This window comes from Panthera pardus, unplaced genomic scaffold, assembly GCF_024362965.1.
Source record: "Panthera pardus isolate Hobbes unplaced genomic scaffold, ASM2436296v1 HiC_scaffold_23, whole genome shotgun sequence".
Lineage (NCBI taxonomy): Eukaryota > Metazoa > Chordata > Mammalia > Carnivora > Felidae > Panthera > Panthera pardus.
The window spans coordinates 4,818,188-4,836,807 of NW_026526799.1; the positions used below are offsets into that span (position 1 = coordinate 4,818,188).

Consider the following 18,620-nt stretch of genomic DNA (forward strand, 5'->3'; position numbering starts at 1 on the left):
TTCGCTTGGAATTCGCTTATGTAATGGGTTAATATACTTGCATCAGCTTCGGCTACTAGGATTAGTGCCCCGAAACCCAACTCCTGTGTTTCTTGCTCTCTGTACGTGAGAATAAGAACCGGTATTTCTGCTATGCGCCTCTTCAGCTAAAATTTTGCAATGCATAATCTGATTGTCATCTATTGCAACTTTTATACTAGAGGTGAATTTCATGCATTCCCCGCTATCACTTCATTATTTTTCTCTTGAGGGGATTTCCAAGTGAACAGCTTCCAAAAGCCGCCCTGCTTGCCTGGTTCAGAAACTCTGAAGCCGTGATTATGAGCTGGAGCTGGAGGTGAGCTAAAAACTAAAGCCCCAGAGCTTTGCTCATGCCGCGTCCCGAGGTAGGCGAAAAGGCAAATCAGAACACTCTGGAGCAAGGGAATGGATAAAATCCAGGCACTGTAACAAGTACATATTACGTTGGGTTCACTGGGAAACCTCTCCACGTGATAGTCAACTGGTGAAACTCGGTGCTCTAGTCTTCCACTGAGAACTATGCCAACATCACTTAGGAGAGCCATCTCACGTGTCCCAGTGCTTCACGGACTGTAAAATCCCTATGAAATATCTACAGTCTCCAGCTCAGTTTCCCCCTTGCTTTGCTAAGGGGAAAATACACGTGAGATGGCATGGTAATGGATATTACATCTGAATCTCCGTGTTCCATTCCAGAAGTTTCCAAAAGGGAATGTGGTTATTTCCAAACTCTTTTTATAACGCACAGCTATGTTAATTTTAGTATCGTGAATTTCCACCCAAGTAAAGATTTTCTCATTCAAAATAGTAAAATGATTTAAAAGAATACATATCACATTTATTTCCTGGCCGTATAAAAAAAATTCTGAACCCAGATTTCTGGGATACCTCTTTGAAAACGATCTCCAAAAACAGGCTCTCCGAAGTGTCCTCAATGGCAGCAAACTGACATCCTTCGAAGGACTTCTGGCTCCAGATAGCAGATACTGGGCAGAGACAAGTCTCACGGATAAGAGAGGTGACCGGGCCAGATAATAAACACGCTGTTCGTTCTGCCAGTGTTTATTAAGCCTTTCTTCCATGCCGGACACTACTCTGTGCTAGAACTACATCGATAGGAAGCCTTCTAAGGTGGTCTGAAGACAATTCTCAGAGGAAAACTCAATGTTTTCAGTAATGGCAACAACAAACAGAGTTCACAGCCCGTCAGAACGGCCGCTTTTGACGGACAACACTTACTTGAATAGGTTCTTTTATGTTCGTTAGAAAAGACTCCTTACTTAATCGTATTCTATAAATCTAACGATATGAAACCGTGACATGTGTAGACTGTGCTTTGTTTTATAACTGGTGGGTTTCTGGAAGGTTGGGGGAAAATATTTTCAAGCCAAATGCACGAAGGAGGAACTAGAGCAAGAAACCGTATCCCGTTTCTTTCTAAGCACCATTGGCTGCGTGTGTCAGAGTCCCTCCAGGGGCTGTGCTCTGCTCACTCGGAGACACCCCAGATCTCCAGGACCTGTGCGCCTGCACGCGGCCTCCCCTGAGGCCGGGGATGGAGCGGCGGCTCCTCCAACCCGGCCTCCTTCTTAACCGCTGCCAAGGTTAGTGGTCGTTGCTCCGGACGTATGTGCAAACGGAAAAGGCTTTCCCCATTTCATCATCCTGTTCGTGATCTCCTAGACCCGGTGTTATGTTTTTAGGGCACCGCGTGGGCCGTAGGGCTCGCCGGCAGCACTGCTGGCAATTTGGAGCGGTTCTACCCTGCGAGACGTCTGCTTAGGTCGAGTCCTATTAATTGCTGGTTCTATACCTCAAAGATGCCAGTCTCCTATGGCTCAACCTAACATGTCGAGAGGAAGAGTAGGTCATGGTTTAGAAAGCCAACCTGGAGCACTGACCTTTCCTTCTCCAAATGACACGACAGAGTCCTCTCCTCTTGGGTAAGAAGCACGTAGAGAAATGGAGACGGTTCGCTGGCCCCACCCTCCACAGGGAGAACCGTGGAAGACCTTGAAAAATGTGCTCAGTTAATAAATCCCCGTCTAGCTGCCCAGTGCTGAGAAGAAAGAGCTCAGCCACTACCGGCCCTGTGGCGGAGCCGGCCACCGTTAATGCCATGAGCACCGCGGGGCGGACCTCCTCTGTCCTTGAAGGGGGGTCTTGGGGACAAGAGTCTCACCCTCATATTACCAAGCTGTGGCAGTTAAGGCACAGAATCCTAATGGATACCTATCGTGATGGTGATACAGTCCAATTCAGAATGAGTCTCTGAATTCTCTGGAAATTAGCTTCCATTTCAATAGTGCGGATAAGCAAGCCCTGAGTAGTATTCCGTAAGCCAGCTGAGTTTTCAGTGAGAGAAACACAATGACCTCTACCGAACTGGGACCTAAATCCCTGGTCTCCTGTGGGGGTCGTGGTATAGAATCAAGGACCATACAGACCTTTCTTAGAACAGATTCTGTGGTGCTTCTAGATTTGATGCTTCTTAAAGACGTTTAGAGCCTCTCGCCCACATGGGTTCTCCGATGCGCGCTGAAATGCGAACTGTTGTTAAATCGCCTCCCACAGGCACCGCATTCGTAGGGCTTCTCTCCCGTGTGGGTCCTCTGGTGTATGATGAGACTTGAGCTCTGATTAAAGCTCTTCCCACATTCGCCACACTTGTAGGGCCTCTCTCCAGTGTGAATTCGCCGGTGGGTAATGAGGTTTGAGCGGTCACTGAAACTTTTGCCACACTCGAGACACTCATAGGGCTTCTCTCCTGTGTGGATCCTCTGGTGGCTGGTGAGCGTGGAACTCTTACTGAACTTCTTCCCGCACTCAGGGCACTGGTAGGGCTTTTCGCCAGTGTGCGTTCGCCAGTGCGCACTGAAGTGCGAGCTATTGGTGAAACTCTTTCCACACTCACTGCACTTGTGGGGTTTCTCTCCTGTGTGGACTCTCTGGTGCATCAGGAGGCTGGAGCTCTGGTTGAAGCTCTGCCAGCACTCTCCACATTTATAGGGCTTTTCTCCAGTGTGGATTCTCTGGTGTGCTGTGAGGTTAGAATGATCACTGAAGCCTTTCCCACATTCGGGGCATTTGTAGGGCTTCTCCCCGGTGTGGGTTCTCTGGTGGCAGACCAGGTGTGAGCTTCGGCCAAAGCTTTTCCCACAACGGCCACACCTAAAAGGTTTCTTTTCTCCGATGTGGGCTAGCTGGTGGACAGCTAAGTGGGAGCTCTGGCTGAAATTTTCCCCATATTCACAGCATGGATAGGATTTCTCTCCTACGTAGGTTCCCTGAGGACCTATGAATTTTCCTGCGTCTCTTTCTGGAGGGGAGAGTGACCCTCGTCCATCTTCTAAGGGTACCTCCCATTGCTTTTGTGCCCCATATTTGCCTTCCCAGTCTCTCCTCCAGGCAAGGTACTGGGAAACATCCACTTTGGGTCTTTCTAATAATGCCCCCGGCAGTTCTGCTTCCTCTGAAATGTTCTGGCTTGAATTCTCCTCATTCTCTGTCCTTGTTTCAAGACCTGAAAGAATGAGGTGAAGCTGCAAATGTAGCGTGTTTTCTGAGCTCAGAAGAACAGAACCGATGCGAAAGCGGCCCTACCGGACGGTCGGAAACAAACTCTTGCCGGTGACACATAGAACACAGTCAGTTTGCCATTAACCACAAACCAATCATCTGGAACAGGGCTGAACCTCGTTCAAGACAGCAGACTTCCAGATCTCACTCCCTCCCCCAGCTTCTGAACGAGAAGGTCGTGGGGAGGAAGGCTGAGGAGAGGGAGGAGGGCAGGACCCAGACCCATTTCTTCCTCTCCCCGCCAATCAGACGCTCTGCCCCCAGGCGTGGCCCCTCTTCTCCTCCCCACCCACCTGTGTGCTGGCAATCGGTACTAAAAGGCTACCTTCCTCTTCCAGGCTGAGGGACAAGCCTGAGAGTGACTCTGGCCTCTCTCCGTCCCCTTGCTTGCAAGTGGGAGGGAGAACTTCTTTGATGAAGAAGGAGCTGGGCCCCGTGGCTCAGAAGACCAGCAGTGAAGCCTCTATCCCTGCGGGGCGAGGCTGTGGCCATCCCCTGTTGCCTGTGGCTCCAACTGGGGTTCAGTGAGGAAGCCCACCGTGGCCACCCATCTGAGCCACACTGCCCAACGGCTCTACAGTTAGAAAGCTGTCATTTGATCTCAACGTCTTACTCTTCCGCTTCTTGGTTGGTCTGGAATCTGAGCGGGGGAAGAGCAGTACTATTTATCAGATCTCCTAAACTTCCAACAAAATAACTGAGCCCAACCAAGGAGGGAAGCTCATCTTAACCATGAGAAATTCACCCCTGCAATAAGCTAAGGCTGACTGTAGTCTAATTTGGGGGTGCCAGGGCTCACTTTTTCTATTAATCTAGTTAAGTGATAGTTAACTATAGTTAAAACTCTGATAGAAACTTAAGAGGGAGGGGCGCCTGGCTGGCTCAGTCGGTAGAGCATGTGACTCTTTATCTTGGGGTCATTAATTCGAGCACCACATTGGGGGTAGATGTTTCCTTAATAAATAAAGGGGGCATTAAAAAAAAAAAAGAAATTTAGAGGTGCCTGGGTGGCTCAGTCGGTTAAGCCTCCGACTTTGGCTCAGGTCACGATCTCACGGTTCATGGGTTCGAGCCCCGCGTCGGGTTCTGTGCTGACAGCTTAGAGCCTGGAGCCTGCTTTGGATTCTGTGTCTCCCTCTCTCTCTTTCTGCCCCTCCCTGGCTCGCTCCTGTCTCTGTCTCTGTCTCTGTTTCTCTCTCTCTCTCTCAAAAATAAACATTAAAAAAAGAAATTTAGGAGGGAAATCATCAACACTAAGGATTTGTTTATATCTATCTAGAAGCCACGGTAACTCAGGAGAGCAGGCTTTCCTGGCTGCCACCTGCTTTTCTGTTCTCCCACATCTTGTGGCTTCAGCACCCCTGCATAATAAACCGGAAGGCCAAGTGAGTGGGTTCCTCTCCCAGCCCTCGCCCAGTGCTGCCTCGTCCGTGTTCGGAATTCCAGATCTGACTTCCTTGTTGGTGCAATACTAGCTTTTGCTCGTTTTCATTCATTTCCCACCTGCACAGGAAGTTTTCCGGAAGTCCCGGGGATCGTCATTCCAAAGCTCTTCACTTCTCTCTGGCCTCGAGACCCCGTCTGGCTGGCGGACTGGAAGTCCTACTCGAGGAAAATCAAGAAGGGACATGGAGTTCTTATGCAATTTGCCTTCTGTTCTTATATCTGGACGTGGTGGGTGAAATGAGAATGGAAACACCTACCAGAAAGATCTGGTTTTCAGAAGAAATCGTTTAGTGAATGACTCAGGAAATGTGCCCCCTTAAGTGAGGAGTACAGGGCAAGGTGTTCATCTATCTTAACAGTAAGTACAATGATGGTGACAATGAAAAGGAACATTTGCTGAGGGCCAGCAATGTACCAGGATCCTCATAACAGCCCAGTGAGCTAGATACTATCACTCTGTCCATTTTACAGATGAGACAGTGGAGGCCTAGGTGTTTAACCAGTTTGCCCAAGAACAGAGAAGTCTTTCAGTGGCAGACTGTTGTATGTAATACGCACGGGGTATGTTAGATGGAAACAAACAACTGGAACTTTACATCACTCGGACCTCTCTTTCCTCTATAGTGGTTACTAAATATTATTTCTAGAATGTTGTTACTAAAAGCAGACAGGGAGCAGGGCAAGACCCTCAACGTTGTCTTTGTGAGTCACCCTGCACTACTGGCTAAGAAATCGGTCTGAACCTGAGGAGGTCACTCCAGAGTGATAGACAAGAAGCATCTCTCCCGCTTCACAGTCCCTAATGCTTCCCTCGGGCCCTCGTTTCTCCCACGGTCTGTGGCCGCTGTGGGGAGGAGAGCTTACCACTGGGATTCCCCCTCAGAGCCTGGGGGCCACGGCTCTTGGGCTCCTCTCGGGGCTCCTCTGCCGGTTCGCTACCGTCTCCCGTCACACCTTCCAGCACGGCCTTCCGGTTCTCTTCGGAGCCCCCTCTATTCCGCAGGAGGCCTCCTGCCACCTCGAAGGCATCAAAGGTGCTGGCAAGGGTCCAGGGGCTCATCAGGGCGTCCATCTCACGATAGAAGGGGCAGGTGCCCGGGGCGTGCGTGCTCCTGGCTTTGCGGTAGTGGGTCTGGAGGTTTTTGAACCGGTAGCGACACTGTTCCAGGGTCCGCGGGAAGCCGCGCTCCCGCAGCCGCTCGGCCACCAGCCGGTACACCTGGCGGTTCCGATGGCAGGTGCGCAGTTTCTCGTGAATGTAGGGCTCACCGAGAATCCCCAGGAAAATTTTGGTTTCTTCGTAGCCCCAGTGCACACCTGGAGGAGAGGTACAGAGGTGAGCTGAGACGGTGCTGCTGGTTGTGCGGAGGACAGCGGGAGACCCCCCACTCCCACCACAGCATCTCGGTGATTTCCGGAGAAGCAGTCAAGCGGGTTTTCCTCTGTGACGGGACTCGATCCGACAATATGCACACGTTTATTTTTACACTTATACACATGACTCTTACATAATGGTTCTTCCTTTTTCTCGACTGCACACAGGAACAAAGGGCTGTCCCATTTGTACATAAAAATAGCCTTTCCTTGCCCTTTCCAGACGACTACAGTGTGCCCTGAATCCCCACGGCACCCCCGAAATAACCGGTCACGGCAAGCTTTTCTCCAAACCCTGCCGACAGCGAGGGCCTCCCAGCTTGCTCATGACAAGGACTTACCAGCCGGACTCCGAAACAGGGCTGGGATTCCAGGGCTTCCAGACACTTCTTCGACCCCCAGTTCTTCCCCCTCAGAATCCTCTGTGACGGCTCCTAAATGCCCTTCTTCTACAGACGCTGTTGTGTGGCCGGGGTCCGGCCCCTGCTTCTCTGCCCTGCCTTCCAACACAGCCTCAGCCAGCACTGCCTCCTCCTGTCCCCAGCGGCGCCCCTGAAGCTCTGCATGCTCCACATCACAGGCCCTGTGCCCAAGAAGAGCCCCTGCCACCTCTGGAAGCGGGGTGGCGGCCCGTGGGCACATCAGGGCGTCCATCTCACGATAGAAGGGGCAGGTGCCCGGGGCGTGCGTGCTCCTGGCTTTGCGGTAGTGGGTCTGGAGGTTTTTGAACCGGTAGCGACACTGTTCCAGGGTCCGTGGGAAGCCGCGCTCCCGCAGCCGCTTGGCCACCAGCCGGTACACCTGGCGGTTCCGATGGCAGGTGCGCAGTTTCTCGTGGATCCAAGACTCACTGAGAATTCCCAAAAAAGTCTTGGTTTCCTCATAGCCCCAGTGCACCCCTGCCACCTTCTCATCCTCCAGGCCCTGCAACTCCAGCTCGTCCCACATCTTGGCTTTTCTCAGGACGGGCACGTGGCCAGGCTGGCCTCTCCCCCCGCCCGCTGCGGAGTCGCTGGCGTTCTCCTCTCCGGGACACTGAAGATCACGCCTCCATGGGTCCTCCTCCTGCTCCACGTGGGAGCTGACACTGGGTAGAGGGGTTGGCAAATCTGTTTGCAGAGGGAGACACACAGAAGATACAGTGGTTTGGTGACTCTAATCCCAACCACTTTATATGCCAGGGAGGGGAGATACTATTAATTTTTTTTTTTAAGTCTGAAGGGATTCTTGGGAAGCCTCAGTAAAAGTAGTATTCAGGCTGCGAGGGAGCAGTAAGAAAAAAATCCAGGCCCAAATCTAGACCTATACATGCACGTACATCTGTCCTGAAACAAATAAAATTCAGGCTCCCACCAGAGGCTTTACTGACCGTCTTCCTAAGATGGTCAGTAAATGTCAATACAATATTCTCTCTGGGTTCTAGAAACTCATCCTTGAGAGCACTGACTTTGGTATTAGATTATGGGTCTCTTTTCAAGCAGAACTGAGGGCTTTGAACAATATGATCCCAAAAAGGTCTGGGGTAGTGAACACTACAGATAACGCCACGGCTAACTTTGTACAGGAAAACGGCGCTCTTACCCGGCGAGACCTCACTTGCAGATTTCTCCCAACTTCCTTCCAGGTGGTTCCTCCATCCAGGTCCTGGCTGCCTCCGTGCCTCCTGGGAGATGTACACGGCCACATCGCCGAATGTCACCAACTCCTGGGAAAACATAACACCCTGTTCAAAAGGTGCTGCCTTGGGACAAAATGCCTCCCTATACGGCCTTCATCAGAGGGCAGGTGACAAAAAAGGCTGAGGAGAAACTAAAAAGTGAGTTTTCTTTGACTTTTAAAGGCAATAAAGGACGGGGAGGGAGCCGGGGAGAGAAAGAAAAGCCAGAAAGAAGCTAACATTTACGGAACACCAGGTGTGCTGTGCCAGATATTTTCACACTTGCTCAGTTATACAGTCAGTATGTGGCAGAGCCAGGATTTGAACGCAGGACTCTCTGACCCTGAGGCTTTTGTTCCCTCCACGCCTCCACAGTCCTGCACACCATGTGGGCAAGACTCGGATATGGAAAGAAGGAAGTAACTATTCCTTTTAATGCAAACGTGCCAATCAGCATGATCTTACAATCTCAGGCTCAAGGAAAAGAATGACTTAATACCATTCCTCACCGCCTCAGCTGTGGTGCTGCCTTCCATACGGAGGGGGGTTTCAGCAACATTTTTCTGGCTGGTGAAATTCTGGAGCCTAATCTACAAAGTTACTGAGAACCCCCTCCACCACCACTGGGTAAAATTCTCTTGGCATTTCTGGTAAGCAAAAGAGTTGGCGGCAAAGGGCCCCCACTTGAATAGTGAAAGGTGTCCTAAGTAAGAGAAAGATCTGGCTCACCTGGGGGCTGTGCATCATCCCCGGGTCACTGCCGCCCTCCTCCAGAGAAAGACCCAGAGTTCCAGGACCAGGCAGGGCTGTGGGGAAGAAAAAGGAGCCGTGAGGAGACCATGTTTCTCAACTCCTCCTGAGGACGGGCCCAACTTAGTTCTGAAACAGAAGAGTCTTCCCCCTTCTCTTGGTGTCTGCTCTGTCCCAGCAAAGAAAGTTGGTGAAAAACCAAAATGAGGAGAGTTCCCAATTTTCCCCTTCCATATCCATCCAGGTTACTGATGCAGTTTCATGATTTTCTTCTTCAGTTTTGATAACACATCTGCATCATCCAAATTGGTCTGGGACACACGTACCTGTCCTGAGAATTACTGTGCTTTGACCTGACCCCACCTTGTGCTTTCTCCACCAGCCAGACCTAAAATCTGTGCCCAACCTACTGGGACAGTAACCTCACTCACACAAGGAGAGGTACCACAGGCTCCGCTGGGTACTTTTACAAAACATGCCAACCGAGGCCCTTCCTCCCTTTGGAGGTACCTGTCGAGGATCCCCCAAGCCTCATTTCACCTGCCCCATCCTTCCGCCTTCGGCACTCTGAGGGAACTTACCCACCCTCTCCCCACACTGCTGCTGCTTACCGCTCCTGTGCAAGGCTGGGAGTTCCTCTTCGGGACTGTGATGCCACTGTTCATCCGGTTCTGGCTGTGAGTTCTTCACCACTGCCTGTAACAGACACATGAATCCTGTCTGTGCTTGCTTGAGATGGATGTCTTGGGAAGCCAGTACTGATCCTAAGCGTTCCTTCTCCTCTGAGCATACCTCCTGTCCCTGTTCAAGGACTAGAGGGGTCGAAATTCTGTAGGAACTAAAACTTAACTATCCCAAGATGCAAAGAAGCAAAGGAGGAAATCAGTCTCCTGCAAATCACTGCAGTCCAGTAAGGAGTGTGGATGTGCAAAAGACTAACAGATAAGGTCTGGATCCCAGGCTCACTGCAATCTGCCCACCAGCTCTCCTGAGGCAAGACTCAGCCAACCAAAAATATAGCTGTTTTTCAGTAGGACTCAAAGGTGCAATACTGGCCATAAAGACCAGTGAAGCCACTTGCGTCAGGCTGGCTGCTGAGAATGAGAGCTGTTCTCCAAAAAGAAACCAAAAACCAACCCACCCACCCACAAACCCTAGCTTTTCTGTCCTTCTGTGTGCTCCTCCTCGCCCGGAGTGGTGTTCAAGCCATTTTAAGCAATTCTCTTACTTAACGGCAGGGCCCCACACTCAGAGCAAGCGCTGTTACGCATTCTCTGAAGAGTCCGTCTGAGCGTGGAAGGAAAGCCGTAGCCACCAGGCCCAGGGAATGAGCAAATGCCACTTTGCCACGAACAGCAAAGTACGGCACATCACCCACACTGCTGTCAAACCAAGGGCACGCTCCCACTTCCTCCTGCTTTACCCAGAACAAGGTTCTCGCTTCTCACCTGGAGCCCCCGTCTCCCAGGCTCTTTCTGCAAGTCTTCCACCAGGGCCACGGCCTCCTCTCCACTCTCTGGATGCTTCTGTCTAACCCAGACCTGGATCTCCCGAGGAAGGACAGCCAGGAACTGTTCCAGCACTAGCAACTCCAGGATCTGCTCTTTCGTACACTTCTCTGGTCTCAGCCACTGATGACAGAGCTTCCGGAGTTGGATGAGGGCCTCCCGGGGTCCTGATGCTTGTTGATAGCAGAAATGCCAAAACCGCCGGCAGGAGGTCTCTGGTCCAGGGTCGCTCCTTTGGGAAATGTCCTGCTCCCAGTGGGAATCGTCTTCCAGCTTCACTCTTTGAAGCTCTTCTTGCGCTCGAGGAGTCTGGACGTGTGGGTCCCCAGCTACAGCCATCGTTCAGCTCACGGAAGAACCTTGCCACTGGGCTCTGAAGCTCAAAGCCCTTCCTTTACCTCAGTGGGGAGCTACCATCAGATAGGAGTCACTAAGTAGAACTCGAAATCCTAGAGCCACGGATAATACATTACAGAGTGAATGCTAGTGACCATCACAAGTGTCAGCCCAGCAGGACTGAGGTGAAGAAAAGAGCCTTCGTGTCCTCCCCTCCCCATGTCCTGGTGCCCGTGGAGTCTGGCCCTCTGTCACCGGGGAAGCGGCTCCAGAAGTTCAAGAGGAGGGTCAAGAGCGGGTGATCTGATTGGAAAGTAGGGGGGCTTGAGGCTGTGTTTGCACAGCAATTTACTTGAGGCCGAGAAGATGTCACTCATCCACACTGACGAGTGAGGATGGACTGAAGAAGACAATGGGGACAATAAGCCGCCCACCCTCCCAAGCCACTGGTCTTCGGAACTAGAGTGTGACAAAGTCAATGTGGCAGGACAAGTACGAGAGGGCGCACAAGGTAGCAGCACCTTGGAGAGCAGCAGCCGGGTGGAGCTGGCTCTATCTAACCTTTCAGAGATTCAAAGGGTCCAACCTCTAAACTGCCCTCACCTCTGGCTGGTCACCCCACTCGGGATTCCTCAGCGCTGGAATAACTCTCTCCCAAACAGGGAGATTTACCCTGGTTAGGATTACAAGCGTTAAGAGCAGAGATACTAAAAACAGACCCATACGGGATGTCAGGGCTGGCAGGACAGTTAAGAAATACTTGGACTTCAACTCCCTCAAAGCTGGGCAATCGTGGCTCAGAGACCCCCAGAGACTTGCCCAAGGTCACATGGCTGGAGTTTGGCAGGAAATAAACAGGGGCTCAGCCCCTTGACCGTGGACTGGGGGACTGGCCCGCAGAGCGTGACTTACACCGGAAGGCTACTCTGCTCCGCGGGCGACCTTCTCTGGAAGCCTTATGGGGTAAATGCGGGCCCTGGGGACGGGGTCGCCTCGGCGGCTACAAGGCCAGGGTCCTCCCCGCCGAGTCCGGTGGGCGGCGCGTAGGAGGGCGCCGCCAGCACGAGGGCCGCATCTCGCCCGGGGGCCGCTCGCGGGGCGGCGGGGCCTGGACCCGAGGCGGCGGGACCCTGGGTTTCGGTCCGGCCACGCCCACCCGGCGAGGGCGGCTAGGGCCCGAGGTGACAGCCGCGCGCGCCAGCCGAGGCCCCGCGACGCCGGGGGGCCGGGGCCCGTGGCACCTTCTCCGCGGCCGCGCAACGTCCCCAAACGACCCTCGAACCCCCAGCCCGGACCCGGAGTCCTGGCGTTCGGATGTCCACTAAACACCGGAAGCGGAAACGCGATCCCCAGAAGGACTGGGTTTTGCCAGACTCCATTTCCCATAGGCCTCCGTGCCCGCAGACTGACAACAGCACTAGCCAATAAAATGTGAGGACGGCCTAGACGCCTGTGTTTCAGACGAATCACTGATGAGGGGTGGGACTTTACTGCACGCGGGATCTGGGAGTTCAGAGCCACAGCCTGGAGCAGACCCAGCGGAGGTGGTGTGGTCCTACCCGCTCCCCGACTGCTGGGGGCCCTGAGTGAGAGAGAGGGAGAGCCTTTGGGGGCCCGGGGTCTGCGAGTGCGCCGCCGAGACTCCAATTCAGATTTTTCGCCACTTAAGAAAGTACTTTTCCGGCATGGTTGTCCACTATGGCAATGCTTTACCACCACCACCACCCCTCCGCACACACACACGTCCGCCACACACCCTCATTTCCTGCGTGCACAGCCCTGGGAGATTTAAGGTGAATACTTTGACAGGATGAATACTATTGACGCTTATTCATTCCAACAATCAGCCGTGGAACATTAACTTTGGCCCAAGCCAAACACTCCCTCCTCCTAAGGAATGCAGGCCAGCAGAGGATGCATTTTTATGTATTTATTTTTTAATTTATTTTTTGTATCTCTAGGTCCCACTTGGGGCTCAAACTCATGACCCGAGATCAAGAGTGGCATGCTCCAATGACTGAGCCAGCCAGGCGCCTCTGGTGGATGCAATTTTAAAATGCTGCCCTGAACAACCCACATATCTCCAATGCAGTGTGGTAAGTGCTCAAAGTTGCCTTCAAAGAATGTGGCTGGAAAGAAATACTGGAGAGCGACTGGGAGAGCCCAAGAGGGTAGAAGGTGCGGCCTCAGGGGAAGGGGGCAGGAAATTGCATTTTATTGAGCACTTACATTGCATATTTTCTCTGGTTTGGATCTGATCATGAATCCTGCATAGTAGGCCTCACTCCCTCTTTAACAGATGAAAGGTCCAAAATTCAATTAAAGGTGGGTGAAGCTGTGATTATTCCCACAGAAGGGGCAGCCTTGGGGGGGGGGGGAGGGGCAGGCAAGGGAAACACAGGATGGCAAGAGGGGCTTTCCAGAAAGCCCTAAGTCCAATTGTGAGTCTGGGCCAGGAGAAGGCTTTGGGTTCCCACCATCAAGTCACGGAGAAGCTTTGCTTTTACACATTTTCTATTAGTTTAAGATTTCCCTTGAAAAGAGTTTCCTCTGTTGTTGTTGGTTTTTTTTAACGTTTATTTATTTTTTGAGACAGAGAGAGACAGAGCATGAACGGGGGAGGGTCAGAGAGAGGGAGACACAGAATCTGAAACAGGCTCCAGGCTCTGAGCGGTCAGCACAGAGCCCGACACGGGGCTCGAACTCACAGACCGCGAGATCATGACCTGAGCCGAAGTTGGCCGCTTAACCGACTGAGCCACCCAGGCGCCCCTCCTCTGTTTAAAAAAAAAAGAAGAAAATTGAAAATTACTAATCCACGTCCCTGCCCTGTTACCTTAACTCAGGGAGCTCCTGAGCACATGGAACTTTCACTGGAAGCTAAATCAAGCAGGGAGAGTGTAGCCCCAAACACAAGTCATATCGACCATCAACACCACATCCAGTACTTGAAGGGAGAAGACACGCATACGTGTCCTCAAGCTGTGGGCCACGCCCCTCAAAGAATGGGACTAAAGGACCCCCAAAAGTCTACACACATGAGATACTTTCCCACTTGTGGCCTCCTGGCCCCTCAGAGGACAGTTGTCCTCAGAAACCTAGACAGGTGCGTTTTTTGGTGAAAGCAGGCTACGTCTAGGTCAGAGTTAGCAATATTACCACGGATAGGATTTTAGTGTTCTCTGCCATACAGAGTGACCGACCTCCTCCAAGCAGCCTTCTGGAGTGGGCACAGCAAGCACTGTCATCAGTTTTGCAGATGTGGAAATGACGCTTCCGGAAGTGATTTGCCTCATCATAATGCTGGTTAGTGGCACAGGTGTGTCTAGAACCAGGTCTGGCAGGTCTCTAGGTTTTTTAAGTTTATTTTGAGAGAGAGAGAGACAAAGAGCATGCTTTGGGGGGAGGGGCAGAGAGAGGGGGAGAGAGAGAACCCCAAGCAGGCTCCACGCTGTCTGTGCAGAACCAGAAGCGAGGCCTGATCCCGAGAACGGCGAGATCACGGCCTGAGCCAAAATCAGGAGTCCGTCATTCGACCAGCTGAGCCACCCAGACGCCCAACAGGTCTCTTTGGCTCGCAACCCACCATCCACTATGCCACAGATGCCAGGACACGAGTGGGAGGGAGACACAGGAGCCAGTAACTCTGAAGGCAGCACCATTTGGGACAGCTAGGAGCGGCAAATGTCTGTTCGTCAGTTTCAGCAAGCGTTTGGTTTCTGGATCCCTGATGCATTTAGAAAAACATTGCACAGAGGTGTTTAGAAGCAGTGCATAAGGGGACACGGATTCCCAGGTGAAGGAGATAAAAGCTTCTCCTCCAGGAATTCGACAGATGACAGCCACATATAATGAGTGGAGACTATGTTCCCTAGGCCCACTGGACCATCCATCCAACTCATTTAACCAGTGATACTAACTTACCTGCGCAAGGAGACCTGTCCAACAGGGAAACCTGGCAGAGTTAACAAGGCCATCTTGGGCGCTGAGCAGACAGCCTGGGGGGACACGGATAACAAGTGGTTTTGAAGCCCGGCATCTGTCCCCGGAGGGGCTCATGGCTGGCGTCTGCCTGTCCCTCACATGACCGCTTCCTTTCATGTCCGGCTGCTCAAGCACTCTGTAATCACAAAGCCACCACTGCAGTCACTCAAGACCAGGAATAAGGGGTGCTCTGAAGGAGGCTTGTGATAGGAGATCCCCCACCATAAATTAATAATTGGAGTTCTAGATTCTCTTGGTCTCTTGGAAATTGAGTTAGCAGGAGCCTGCCACCCAGGGTCCGGTCACCTCTGGGTAACTGGGGAAATCCAGTCTCTGCACCAGAAAGGCTGGGGACCAGAACTCTGCGGTCAATTGGCCAAAGGTGCCCCCGCTGAGGCCTCCTGGCAGGCACGCCTGCCCTCAGACGCCAACAGTGTAAACAGGCAGTGGAGACGCTGTGTCTGCCAGGGCCTGGGAGCTCCAGGGGCCCGGGTGGTGTTTCCTTGGAGCCGGACTCCCCACCCCACAGCCGTTCCACAGCTGGCTCGGGCCTGCGAAGGGATGGAGAGTTCTCAGAGCTGGGACACTGGGAAGAGCCAGCAGGAGAGGGGAACCGGGGGCAGGTAGGCCCTAGAGCCACAGCCCCTGCTGACACCAGAGGCATGAGCCCAGTTGCACCAGTGACTGGGTGGAGAGCCAAAGGGGATTCGCCACCGGCCGTCACCCCCCACCAGGCGAGGAAATCCTCTGTCTCAAAATCTGACCATTGTCCATACAATCCTACTTCCACTTCCTCTAGGGCCTGGGGCTATGTTATCAAATCATGAGAGTAGAAAAAGGAAGGGCCCTAATATTCTGTCCAGAAATTTGAAAATACTTAACAGGGCCCGCCCGGGCAACAGGGGAGGTTAAAATGGCCGTGCGTGTGAAAAAACTCCAGGGCTGTCCCGGAGGGACTGTGAGTGCGAAACCAGCACCCTGGGTCCCTGCTGAGCTCCCTGTGAGGAGACAGGACTGCAAAGCCAGGGATAAGGCGCTGGGAAGAGCCACCACCGGTCACGTGGCCCCGTGCAAGGCAGGACCAATTCCAGTTGTGGGATCTTCTTGCTACCAGCTACAGGGAAGCCTCGTAGCCGGTGTTGTTTGCATTTCAGTGTTTGGTTCTTTTCTCCGTTTTTTCCCATGGGTACTTCTCAGGGCTTTAATAACACAGTGAAATAAAGCAGCAGGTGCCGGGCAGGTTACGCACCGGATTCCCCTCTGAGCCTCCACTCCCCCAGCCCCGAAGCGGGGATACGGACCTACCTCACAGGGTTGTCAAGATCAAGTGAGGCGTACGTGTAGAACGTAGCACAGAGCCTGTGCACAGCAGCTGCTCCCTGGGTTGTTGCTGTAGGCTAGTGTGGCTTATCATAAAGTATAAAAACGCAACCCAAAGGGAAGAAAAATTCCATGAAAAAAAGAAGTCTCTTTATGACTTGCCTCATATTGTAAAATGTCTACTAAAAGCCGGGGGGGGGGGGGGGGGGGTTGTGATTGGTGGCCCAAGTGTCTAGAACCAGGTCTGTCCAGCTCCCAACACTCCCTTTACCGTGCCAAACATGAGAACAGGGACAGGGTGACAAAGTACTGCTGGGCGTGGACCTGAGGGGCCTCTGGGAGGTGGCCGTGCTGTTTCTTGATCTGGGTGCTGGTTACATGGGTGTGTCCAGTTTGTAAGAGTGCCATGAGCATACACTTTTGTGCACTTACCTGTGTTTTGTATTTTAAAATGGATATATAGGGGCGCCTGGGCGGCTCAGTCGGTTAAGCATCCGACTTCATCTCAGGTCATGATCTCCTGGTTTGTGGGTTCGAGCCCCACGTTGGGCTCTGTGCTCACAGCTCAGTGCCTGGAGCCTGCTTTGGATTCTGTGTCTCCCTCTCTCTCTGCCCCTCCCCTGCTCACATTCTGTCTCTCTCTCAAAAATAAATGAACATTAAAAAAAAAAATTTTTTTTAAATATATATATTTAAACGGGGGGGGGGGGGGGAGGGTCTCCGGATATGTCATATGAACGCACTAGGATCAAAGGGTAAGAGTGAGATAAGATACAGTCTCTTGATAAGATACATTGCTTGTCCAGACAAGAGAAACATTGTGTACTAGACTCAGCTACAGGAAAGAAAATGCCTAGTTTCCCACTGGCTTCTGACACCTGTGACATTTCAAAAATATGAGTTGTTTCATTAGGATACTGGTTAGTTTGGGGTTTTTTTATGTTTAGATTATTTAATTTAATATTTATTTATGGGTTTATTTTTAGAGAGACAGCACACGCTCATGAGTGCTAGCAGGGGAGGAGCAGAGAGGGAGAAAGAATCTTAAGCAGGCCCCACAATCAGTGCAGAGCCTGATGAAGGGCTTGAGCTCATGACCGTAAAATCATGACCTGAGCTGAAGTCAAGAGTTGGAGGCTTAACCGACTGAGCCGCACACATGCTCGTTTTTTTTAAGGATTTAAAACAAAAAATTTTTTTTAAGAGGGAGTGAGTACACAATCGAGGAAGAGGGGCAGAGAGAGAGAGAAAGAAAGAGAATCTTTGGCTCAACACCCAGCGGGAAGCCCGATGTAAGGCTTGATCTCACAAACTGTTACGTCATGACCTGAGCCAAAATCAAGAGTTGGACACTCAACCAACTGAGCCACCCAGGTGTCCCAAGGTTTTATTTTAAGTAATCTCTGCACCCAACGTGGGGCTCGAACTTACAACCCTGAGATCAAGAATTGCACACTCCGCTGACTAAGGCAGCCAGGTGACCTGGTTAGTTGATTTTTATAGATGCCTTCGGCTGTGACTTCATTCACCAATAGCAATCAATCCTAACTTAGGCAAGAGGCACTGAAGTTAAAACTCACTAACGTGTATTTATCATCGTATCAAAGGGAAGTGTGGGGAACTGAGTCCATTTTCCAGGTCAGAGTTTCGGGCTCCCCCTGCCTCTTGCATTTCTGCCATCTCCGAGAAAGCAACTCAGTTAGCAAAAAGTGAGTTCCTACCACATACCAAGTCCTGAGCTGGGTGCCAGAGATCAGTACAGGTGTGATCATAACACATAGAAGGCAGAGGGGCAGAATCATGTCTGAGGCTCTGAGGTTGGACAGTCCTTGGGTGCAGGACGCAGGGTGAGGTCTGCCAGAGAAGAGCAGGGAAGGCCTCACGAAGGAGACGGTACCCAGACTGAGTTTTCAGAAATGTGCAGGTGTGCCCTCGGGAGGCCAGGCATCCCAGAACAGAACAGGGGACAGCGGGAAGACAAGGCAGGCCCTGTGGAGCACATTCAAGGGGAGCGGCCAGGGGGCGAGGATGGTCAGGGTACAGAGGTTTCTCAGAGGCCCGTCAGGAAGACTTCACCTGTGCTCCAAGGAACACAGCCTTTCTGTAGGATGGGGAGCCCTGGGGGGGTTAAACTGGGTAGTGAAGGGCTCACACTCAGGCTGGCTACAGTTGAGGATGAAGAAGGAGGCAGGGAGGGAGCCTGCGGGCTACTGCAAGCGGAAGGGTATGAACTATGCCCTGGGGGTGGGGTGAGGCGGGAGCCGGGAGAGATGTTAAATAGGCAGAACTTGCAGGGCTCCGGTCCCGACCGGCTCTGAGGGAGGGAGGGAGGAAGGAGTCTTGGGTGACTCCCAGGTTTGGGGTTGAGTGGGGCCACGCGATGGCAGTGCTACTCACAGAGCAAACACAAGGGAGGCCGGTAGGGAGGGGGCCTCCTGGACATGCTGGGTCTAAGGCTCTAGGAGACTGGAAAGCAGGGGTGGGGGAGTGACTGAGGGGGCGAGGCCCTGACCGGGAGAGCAGCGGCCGCTGGCGCAGGTGGAGATGGTTTACTGCTACCCTGAACGGTGGCTCTTGGCTGAGCCTGGAGGAAGTGAGGGTGCCACGGACAAGCTTGTTGTTCTGGGGCCGGGACGCTGAGGGAG

General features: G+C 52.3%; 1 protein-coding gene and 1 long non-coding RNA gene across 3 annotated transcripts in view; one reads left to right on the forward strand and one right to left on the reverse strand.

Moving 5' to 3' along the window:
- On the reverse strand, positions 1–10,674 carry LOC109273487 (zinc finger and SCAN domain-containing protein 29). 2 transcript variants are annotated; one of them, XM_019460338.2, is made up of 8 exons: positions 10,276–10,674; positions 9,439–9,523; positions 8,807–8,883; positions 8,002–8,125; positions 6,762–7,529; positions 5,911–6,363; positions 5,104–5,202; positions 1–3,544 (listed from the first exon to the last, which is right to left on the reverse strand). In XM_019460338.2, the coding sequence occupies exons 1-8, from the start codon at positions 10,672–10,674 to the stop codon at positions 2,523–2,525; spliced, it is 3,027 nt and encodes a 1,008-aa protein (XP_019315883.2). In that variant the 3' UTR covers positions 1–2,522. The 2 variants fall into 2 exon arrangements, with proteins under 2 accessions (XP_019315883.2, XP_019315881.2); XM_019460336.2 differs by having other exon boundaries at positions 5,104–5,205.
- LOC109273490 (uncharacterized) overlaps positions 7,400–18,620 on the forward strand; it is a 13,232-nt gene continuing 2,011 nt past the window's right edge. The window contains exons 1-4 of the long non-coding RNA XR_002083080.2: positions 7,400–7,511; positions 8,045–8,236; positions 9,106–12,464; positions 12,633–12,767. This is a non-coding gene — a long non-coding RNA (uncharacterized LOC109273490). The remainder of the gene's footprint in view (positions 7,512–8,044; positions 8,237–9,105; positions 12,465–12,632; positions 12,768–18,620) is intronic.